At 55.2% G+C, this 10,015-nt stretch overlaps 1 protein-coding gene across 8 annotated transcripts in view; it reads left to right on the top strand.

Annotated features, from left to right (window-relative positions):
• BRPF3 (bromodomain and PHD finger containing 3) overlaps positions 1–10,015 on the top strand; it is a 34,855-nt gene that overhangs the window by 4,283 nt on the left and 20,557 nt on the right. The window contains exons 1-4 of one of the 8 annotated variants that reach the window (XM_037410517.1): positions 875–1,178; positions 2,442–2,612; positions 6,756–8,158; positions 9,220–9,376. In XM_037410517.1, coding sequence (XP_037266414.1) covers positions 6,774–8,158; positions 9,220–9,376 — 1,542 coding nt within the window. In that variant the 5' untranslated portion in view covers positions 875–1,178; positions 2,442–2,612; positions 6,756–6,773. Of the gene's footprint in view, positions 1–874; positions 1,179–2,441; positions 3,232–3,776; positions 4,148–4,259; positions 5,248–5,300; positions 5,763–6,755; positions 8,159–9,219; positions 9,377–10,015 lie in introns of those variants that run through there. The other 7 variants (XM_037410516.1, XM_037410513.1, XM_037410520.1 and 4 more) reach the window with 7 other exon arrangements.

The following is a 10,015-nucleotide window of genomic DNA, read 5'->3' as shown; positions in this document are numbered from 1 at the left end:
AACACCATCTCGGTGGAAGGTGGAGCGTGCATATGCCTGAGTATGCGGTATGCTCTATAAAAAGTAAGTGTAGGAGCCTCTGTAGTTCCTATCCCACCACTTCGCTCAGCTGCAAGTGTAACTTCTTCCTCGCTGGCTCCTCGCCCGCTGTCCCTCACCCATCACACCTCTGCGCGCTGGGAAGCCCATCTGGACCTGTAGGATCAGGCTAAAGAATAAATATGAGATATTCCCATTCCCGTAGCTCGGTGGTTGTTGCCCGTTGGGCTAGCGGCGCAGAGACAAGGCCGAGGGGTCCCTGGGGGTCAGGACCCTAGCCCTCCTGCAAATAAAGCGGGTGCAGGATGCAGGCACCCCAACGCACCTGGGGCTGGAAGCCAGCCCGATCACCCCGAGCGGCCGGGGGGCTAAGGACGGGACCCCCACGGGTGCACCCCAACCCCGCGGAATGGGGGGCCCGCAGCTAGAAGCAGACCCCCGCCGGGCACGTGGCGCGCCCCCCCCAGCCACGAGGGACCCCCCAACCCACACCCCACCCCCCCCCCCGCCGTCACCCCGCAGCCCCCGGGGCCTCCCGCTCCGCTCGGCTCGGCCCGGGGGTGGGAAGGGACCGGGGAGGGGCGGGCGGTCCCTGCCCGCGGGGGGGAGCGAAGCGCGGCAGCCCCCTCCCCCGCCTGCCCGCTGGCTGCCGCCTCTCCTCGCCGCTCGGCCGGGCTCCGCCGCCGCCACCGCCGCCTCCATCTTGTGCGTGTGTCCCCTGCTCCCCCCCCCCCCCCCCCCCCCTTCGCCTCCACACAGCACCGAGAGCGGCGGGGGGGGGGCCCGGGGGGAGGTGAGGGTGGTGGGGGGCGAAGCGGCACCGGGGCCGGAGCGGCAGCGGCGGGAGCAGCGGCGGCAGCGGCATGAGGAGGCGGCGCTGAGGAGGCGGCGGTAGCCGGAGCGGACGGAGCCGACATCTTGTGCCCTCCCCTCCCGCCGCCGGCTGGGTGAGCCCGTCCGCCCCAGGGGGGAGGGGAGGGGGAGGCGGAGAGGATTTAAAAAAAAAAAAAAGAAAAAAAAAATCCCCAAACCCTGAAAACAACAACAACAAAAAAACAACAACAACAACAAAAAACAACCCAAAAGGAGGCGGCAGCAACGGTGGAGAGCGCCGCGGCGGCGGCGCCTGAGGCGGCCAGGTAAAGCGCTGCGCGGGAGGCCGCGACACCCTTCCCTCAGGGGGTCTCTCCTCCCTCACACACCCCCGCGCCGGGGTCGCGGGAAGGTGACCGGGCGGGAGGGAAGGAGCCGGGGCAGCCCGGTGCACCGCAGCCTGCGGGCCTTCCCCGCGGCCCTGCTCGGTGCCGGTGCGGCGGGAGCGGCCCGCGACCCCTCGCCGCGGAGGGGGCGGCGGCGGCGAGCGGCTGCGGAGGGGGAACGGGCAGCGCCGTGTCAACCGGGCCCCCCCCTTGCCGCCATCTTGGGGCCCCCCCTCCGCGGCGCCCGTGGGGGCCCCGCCCACCTTCTCCCACGCTATTGGCCCAGGCGGGGCCGAGAGCACCCCGCGGTAGACCCGCAAAGCCTCGCGTTGCTATTGGTGGTGGGGCTGGGATGGGCGGCGGCGATAGCCAATAGCCGCGTGGCGCTGCCTGCGCGCTCTCTCGCTCTGCGCCGCCCTAGTCCCTCTCTCCTTGGGGACTCTTTTCGCGCCCCGGGGCGGTGGGCTCGCCTGGCAGGGCCAGGTGCTGAGGGCCGCCGTGCCTTCCCCACGCCCCCGGGGGTGGCTTTATTTCTGTCCAGGTCCCTGCTATGTCTTGACCCAGATCGCTGGCTGCTACTGGGGGTCCCTGCAGGGACTATGTGGCTCTCGCTGCACAGGGGAGCTCCTGAGAGGAGCTCCCGGCTGGCATCTGTCACAGCTCATGGCGTGCCACGGTCCCCTCAGAGCGCTGCTGAGGCTGGGCACAGCTCATGACCTGCCATGGTCAGAGCGCTGCTGAGGCTGAGCACAGCTCATGACGTGCCATGGTCCCCTCAGAGCGCTGCTGAGGCTGAGCACAGCTCATGATGTGCCACGGTCCCCTCAGAGCGCTGCTGAGGCCGGGCACAGCTCATGACGTGCCATGGTCCCCTCAGAGCGCTGCTGAGGCTGAGCACAGCTCATGATGTGCCACGGTCCCCTCAGAGCGCTGCTGAGGCCGGGCACAGCTCATGACGTGCCATGGTCCCCTCAGAGCGCTGCTGAGGCCGGGCACAGCTCATGACGTGCCATGGTCCCCTCAGAGCGCTGCTGAGGCTGAGCACAGCTCATGATGTGCCACGGTCCCCTCAGAGCGCTGCTGAGGCCGGGCACAGCTCATGACGTGCCATGGTCCCCTCAGAGCGCTGCTGAGGCCGGGCACAGCTCATGGCACACACCACCTCTTGCTGAGCCCAGGCTTTACCTTAAACTTCCTCCGCAGCCCGACATGACGCCTCGACCCTCCCGCTCCAGAGGGAGGTCCTCTCCCATGGCTTGGGGCATCCCCCGTCAGCTCGGCTTGGTTACAGGAGTGCCAGGGGGTCGGTAAGGGTCTCCGCATCGATCTCTGCATCGCAGGGACAGGCAGCTCGGAGCACAGACGCGCTTCATTGTAGGTGTCATCGCAGGCGTGAGGAGTGTAAACCCTCGTCGGGCACACGAGGGGAATATGGGCCCATGGCAAGCACAGATGCGGTGGGAACGTGGAGGGACATCGGTGAGGGCAGCAGTTTTGTTGGTTGGCAGAACAAAGGTGGAAAGGGGGCTGTGACTGTTCCAGGCTGTTTCTTTCCTCTGGCATCCATTGCTTTTATTTTATGGATGCGTTTCTTAAATAGCTCCGTAGGCATCTGTTCCTCGCTGTGCAGGAATGGGATTTAAATCCCAGCAAACAGCAACAGGTGGCTGCGAGCGTGGGACAGGGACGTGAGGGTACGTCTCCAGACCTTGTGGTTGATGTTCCAAAGCTTGGTAACATCAAACCCCAGCCTGTTTGGGGCTGTATGAGCTGAAGCCACTGCCAATAATCACGGCGCTCCGGTGGAACAAGAACCACGTTGTTCCCATCTGCTGCTGCCCACCAAGGTCCAGGTGACCTCCTCCTTGCTGCATATCACTGAAGTTCTTCATCGCTGAGCGACGTAGCTCTTCACTGGGATCCCCAAGCCATGCTGGAAGGGGCCAGGAAACTCCCCCAGCAGCCTTGAGCTCCAGCCTTGTGTCCTCTGCAGGTCAGCAAAGAAACCTGGTGCTGGAAGGAAAATCTTTGGTTGTTCAGCGTGGAAAGGCTGGAAAGAAGGACTGCCATGGGAGGGAGGGGTGGGAAGGAGACTGAGGTCTTTGGTGGTGTAGAGGGTGCCTCTGACCCTTGGAAATGGCCAGCGCAGCATTGCATGGGTGTAAATAAAATGTTTAGCCTGCCCCTTAGAGGATCTGCTTCTGCTGTTTTTTTCGGGTTGCGTGCATAATAGGGGCCTCTATTGTGATGTTGTTCAATATGTGGATCTCTCAGGTTTTTTTCAGTGGCACTTTTGACCCCTTTGTAGTGAATTTAAGTCTCCTGATGTCGAGCTTGGTTTTTTAGTCGCCTTGTGCAGCCCCCCAGGCATCTCTGGCCCACAGACATGAAAGCTGCTGCTCAGGAGAATTGAACCACTCCGGAGCAAACTCCTGGGGTAGAATTAAGTTCATCCCCAGTGGCTTTGTGCATTGTAGCCACGTTGTTTGCTCATTTGTGCTCTCTAGGAACCTCACCCCCTGCTCCTGGCGCAATACCCAGCGGAACTGGATGATGGGAGGTTTTTGGAAAGCCTTGAGCAGGCTGTGGTGACGGCGAGAGGGTGACTGACTGAACTTTCTGCTTTCACATCAGCAACCTTTGTCCATGGTGGGACAAAGAATCAGCATGGGCTGAAATAGCAGTTAACCCCACTGAAGTCAAGTCTTTTTAGCGTTACAGCATGCGTGGGTGCTGTTTGCAGAGGGATTCTTTGTTATCCGTGGCTGGGAGGTGTTTTCAAGTGTGCCAAGAAGATAAAAACATTCCTAGATTGCCGCTTAGAACTTTCTGTTGTTGCAGACAAGGTTGCAATGTTCAGCTCAGTGTGTCCCAGTTCATTTCATCGGTGCTTTCAAGGTATTTTGGAGGTGGGTAGCTGTGTCTCTCCTAATAACCAGGTGCATGTCTTATCCCAGGCACTCAGCTCTTTGCTGGCAGCAATTTCCACGCCGTTTTTAGATGCTTCTACATAGCGCTAAGTAATTGTGTGTTTTACAGATGGGTTGTTTTATGGCAGTCGATTGCTGCAATGGAAAACCCACTTTGGGTAATTTCTTTAGACAATATACTGATTGTTTCAGCACCATTTTTCAACAGGTAAAGTAACCCTTCCTTCAGGTGCTTGTTTTGCTGCAGATGGCTCGTCCCTCAGCACTCCCAGCAGTTGGCTAGTGCTTCATTTTTCCTGAACACAATACTAATTATGTGTGGTCAGCTCATGCTAATTACTTTATTCTCCAATATCTTTTTGCTCATATATCTTTTTGCCTCCGGTTTCTTCATTGCTCGTACCTGCCTGAGTTGTAAGAGAGCTGCTTGCCAGCAAGATTTTCTAGGTTTTTCATTTGATGATCAAATTGCTTTTATACCCTTATTTTAAAATCCTTTTTTCCTGCTGATTGAAGCCCTTGGGGCTCAGCTGGGACAAGTGGAGCTGGGTGTCTGCAGTCTGCTGATCAAGTGGCTGATGAGAGTTTTAAGGCAAAGGTCCTGAAATTTGTGGTACCTATATTTGCAGGTGGAAATTGTCATCTCTTATTTTGCATCTGAAATTAAACTGTGCCTGCAGGCTCCATCGATGTGGGTGTGTGTACTGAAAGTGGTACCTGTAGCTTCTTTCTGTGGATGCAAAAGAGAGTTTGGAAACTTTTCTTAAAGCCTGTTTTGTTTCTTAGGACACGTGTGTCACGGCTTAATCTCGTGGTTCACAGAACTGGTACTTTTTTCAGGAAAAAGTGTTGCTCCTGGAATCGTTACTTCTTTCTGGAATAAGCGTGGGGCTTCTTGTAGGTCCTGGTCCTGCGAGGTGCTGATTGCTTTGACTCACATGATTGAGGGTTTCTGAGCCATGTCCTTCACAGAGCAGAAATAATGCAATGGCTAAGTACAAATTATGGGTTTGTACTATGTTTTCTTGTCTGCGGGTCCCACAGAAAGGGGCTGGAAGTGTGGTTTGCTCTAAATAAGGGTGAGTTGCTGCTTCAGGCCTCTGTGTAGCAACAGATAAGCTCTGGGCTGGCTTATCTTCTCGGGGAGATTTTACATTTGCTTTTCTTTGTCTCCTCTCCAGCGTGTTTCAGCCTCAGCCCATTTCTTCCCATAACTCATGTTCCCATCCCGACACTGCCCTTCTCGCTTGTATTACTCACTTGGCTTCCTCTCTGCTTTCCCTCTTCGCTGCCTCCCTCCTTCACCCTCAGATCGCCTGGCTCCTGCCGCCATGTCTCCATCCTCCCCCAGGTCATCTCTCCGGCTCCAGGCTTCTTCTCCGCTCCCCCTTGACAGGCACCTCCTTAATGCCAGGAGCTGACTCTCAAATAATTATCTGGGTTGCTGATTAGCAGTTTGCGAGGGCAGAGCTGGCTTGGGTTTTTTGTTAAGGCTGGAGCAAATACCATTGCACAGTTCCTGGTGCGGTCTAGGAGCTGTCTTGCAGCTTTCCTGCTCAATCCCCTGTGGATCCTCCGTGCAGAACCAGCTCAGGTCTGTGAACGTGGGTTGTGGCTCCAGAGGGACTAACGCTGAGCCAGAGCTATCGAGTCTGTCTGGATCCGTGCTGCTTGTTCCTGTGCTCATTCCCTTTCACTTCCTCATGGATCCCACCAAAGAGCAGAAGGGATGCACATCTAGCTGCGTTGCTCTGTTCATCTTCTGGTTCTGTTTGGGCTTTTGTGACCCATTTTGCGTGTTGGGAAGGACACAGTCCATCCAGTGCACTGTCTGGAGAGGGCTGTAAGGAACAGCTACATCTGTGAGAGAAGGGAAGGCAAAGCTGGAGGGTGATTTTTCACTATGGGACCTTCTGCATCCACAGTGTGGGAAAGGAAGAATGGTGGCAGCCCTGAGGTGGGAAACTTGGAGGAGCAAGCAGTCTCCTGGACTGAGGGAGCACTGCTAGTTTTCTCATATGGAGCTCAGCAACAAAAGAAAATTGGGAACTGCTTTCATAGGACAGGAACAGTGCTTTCCTTTCCACCTGGAAAACATCCAGCACATTTTGTGTGCTATTGGGGATATAAAAGAAAAGCCACAGAGGCAAAAGAACAGAGGAGAACTCCTTGGGTGGTGTGGACTTAGTATGTGAACGGTGCAAGCAGATGTGTTAAGTACTGTTTGAATTTCAGAGGATCTGAACGGTTTGCTGAGCTGAACGCACAGCAGAGTGTTGGGATGCTATGCTGTAAAATTAATTTGAGCTCTTCTCATCTGGCGCTATGGGGGTCTGTACATGTCCTGACATGTAGATGGAGATGGTTGGAGGGTGCTGTGCGTTGCTCTGACACACATTACAAGAAGTGGTTGATATATCCATTACCTGCTTGTATCTAAGGCGGTGTAAAGTGTCAGCAAGCCTGAAACTGCTGGAGTCTCTAGTAGAAATGTTGCTTTGTTGAAACACCGAGTGAGTTTTTGAATCTGTGCTGCTCCTTGCTTGTCTCCTGGGCTTATGCTATCCTCTGTCCTGTTTTGGTACAGGGTCTCTGAACTGCAGCGATGAGGAAGCCTCGGAGGAGGTCCCGGCAGAACTTGGAGGGGAGGCGCTCTCCCTCGCCCTACAGCCTCAAGTGCTCACCGACTCGGGAGACACTGACTTATGCTCAGGCCCAGCGGATCGTGGAGGTAGACATCGATGGGCGGCTTCATCGCATCAGCATCTACGATCCCTTAAAAATCATCACGGAGGACGAGCTGACAGCCCAGGACATCACAGAGTGCAACAGCAACAAGGAAAACAGCGAGCAGCCCCTTTTCCCTTCCAAATCTAAGAAAACACCTTCCAAAGGCAAGAAGAAGGAGTCCTGCTCCAAATATGCACCAGGGACATCTTTACACTTACCCCAGCCCAACTTCCGTGTGGTGGACTCCTTCAGCCAGCCAGACGCCCCTCCTCTCCCTGCTGCCTACTACCGGTACATTGAAAAGCCTCCCGAGGACCTTGATGTAGAGGTGGAGTATGACATGGATGAGGAGGATCTGGCGTGGCTGGACATGATCAACGAGAAGAGAAGGGACGATGGTTATGGGACAGTTTCCCCAGACACTTTTGAGCTGCTGGTGGATCGGTTGGAAAAGGAGTCGTACCTTGAGAGCCGCAACAATGGGGCTCAGCAGTCCCTCGTCGATGAGGACGCCTTCTGCTGCGTCTGCATGGACGACGAGTGTCACAACAGCAACGTCATCCTGTTCTGTGATATCTGCAATCTGGCCGTGCACCAGGAGTGTTATGGCGTGCCCTATATCCCCGAGGGGCAGTGGCTTTGCCGCTGCTGCTTACAGTCCCCTTCTCGCCCTGTGGATTGTGTCCTTTGCCCAAACAAAGGTGGAGCCTTCAAGCAGACTAGCGATGGCCGCTGGGCTCACGTGGTTTGTGCCATCTGGATCCCCGAGGTCTGCTTTGCAAACACTGTGTTCCTGGAGCCCATTGAAGGGATAAATAACATCCCCCCGGCTCGGTGGAAGCTCACATGCTGTATCTGCAAGCAGAAGGGCATGGGAGCTGCCATCCAGTGCCACAAGATGAACTGTTACACTGCCTTCCACGTCACCTGTGCCCAGCGGGCTGGTCTCTTCATGAAGATCGAACCCATGAGGGAGACCAGCATCAACGGCACGACGTTCACCGTGCGCAAGACTGCCTATTGTGAGAGTCATTCCCCGCCTGGGATGGTGAAAAAAGGGTCTTCAGCTGCTAGCGGCGGGGGGCAGGAGGACACTGTGAAGGAGCAGGGAGAGGAGGAAGCCGATTCTGGCCCTCCCAAAGGGTCTCTGAAAAAGAACCGAGTGAAATTGAAGCAGAAGATCAAAAAGAAGCCTGGTGGTGTGACCAACGGGCATTCGTCTGTGCCCATGGTGACCGTTGCACAAATCCCCTCTTACAGGTGAGTGTTGCAAGTTTGGGGAAGGAGCTGGACAGCTGGAGCTGGACAGGGTCTTTTCTGAGGACTCGGTCCCTCTTGGGGGACCCTTCCAAGGTCCTCCCTTGGAAACACTGAATCTTCAGTCAAGACCTAGCAATAACTGTGTTCAGAGTCATTCCTGACCAGTGTTCTTCCGTGGGAGTGTCGCTGGTGCATGGTGGTTCCCTGCTTTGCCGAGCAGCCACCCCAAACTGTTGTGTAACGCAGAACCCATGGTGGTCCCTAACCCCTAACAGCAAACACCCACCGAGCACCTGAATTCAGACAGATGGCTGTGAAGGTGTTTTTCAAATACTTCAGGCATTGCAGGTTGGCAGACAGATAGGGGTCATCCCAGTATTACATATTTTTTTTAATCTCCTCATTTCATAGTTTCTTAATTCCTCCTTTTATTACGCAGCATGTCAAACCTGTCCATATTGCAAGCAGCTTTGAATTTGGCTGGGTTGGTTTTTTTTTCTCCCAGCTCTCTCTCATGCAGAACTAGGTAGTGCTGAATTTTTGTTCGGTGCCTTAGGAAGTGTAATGGTGCGTCGCTGGTATTTTAACAGATAAAGCTCTGGAGAACTGCTGATAAGGCACTGCATATAATCTAATGAATGGTTCGAAAAGATTGGAATAGGTGAGATATTATTCTTGGACTCCTGCCAAGTTAGTTTCCCGGGCTCCAGCTTACTAACACCAGGCTTAATTGACCCCCAGGAAAGTTCTTGACACTGAAAGTAGTTTTGAAATTAAGGCTTGGAGGCAAGTAGGCGATTGCGTACTTTGACCGTGCTGTGCCAAGTGCTTGGTGAGAACCTCCAGCTGAGCTGCTACTAACGTAGGGATATATTGGGAAAATTAGGCACGTGTGACTTCACGGTGGGGAGATCCCACATTGTACCAGTTGCATGTGTAGTTCAGAGGGTGCATTGACACGACACTGCAGAGCTTCGTCGGGAAACCTGATGGTATCACACGGTCCACAGAGTCACGATTGCTTTGCGGTTGGCTCCCTGACACCTCTTTGCTTCCTTCAGGTTGAACAAAATCTGCAGTGGCCTCCCCCTCCAGAGGAAGAACCAGTTCATGCAGAGGCTCCACAACTACTGGCTGCTGAAGCGGCAGGCGAGGAACGGGGTGCCGCTGATCCGGCGCCTGCACTCGCACCTCCAGTCCCAGAGGACCGCGGAGCAGGTACTGGTCCCCAGCTGAACCTGTGTGGGAGGATGGAGAGCTTGTATTCCAGGGGGAGATGCGCTTGATGCATGGCTGGGAAGGGGAATGAGGGTGGAAGGACCAGAGGGTGACCAGATTTAAGTCTCTTTTGGTCTCCTCTTGGTACGCTCATGCGTGAAGAGCTGCGTTAGCATATCAGTGGGATATCCCTTGTGCTAGAATTGCTGTGGATGAAGCAGCTGGTAAGAGTTTTTCCCCTGAGTCAGGAGACCCAAAATTGTGCAAGGGTGTGATGGGCCCTTGGTGCACTGATCTCTTAGATGCATCATAAACCCACGTTCCTCACGAGTGATTAAAGATCCCCTCCCCAACAGAATGGGTGTTAGCTCCAGAGTCCTGGCCATCTTCCAGTTTGGGTCATTCTCCCTGCAGCTTCAAGTTCTGACCCTCCCATGCAGATTCATATGGAAGTTTAGACATAATCACCAGCTCTGGACTCCTTTGCTTCCTCCTCTGAGCTGGCATCCAGAGTCACTCGATCTCGATGCTGTTAAACAGTACTGCTTTTGGCACGAGAAGTAGTTGGTGAAGCAATCAAGCAGTCGGACTCTACCCTCCAACATAGCCTGTCAGCAGGTGGTGTGCGTGCACGTATAT

This window comes from Falco rusticolus, chromosome 17 (assembly GCF_015220075.1).
Source record: "Falco rusticolus isolate bFalRus1 chromosome 17, bFalRus1.pri, whole genome shotgun sequence".
In the NCBI taxonomy this organism is placed as follows: domain Eukaryota; kingdom Metazoa; phylum Chordata; class Aves; order Falconiformes; family Falconidae; genus Falco; species Falco rusticolus.
This window is presented reverse-complemented; position numbering and strand designations above follow the sequence as displayed.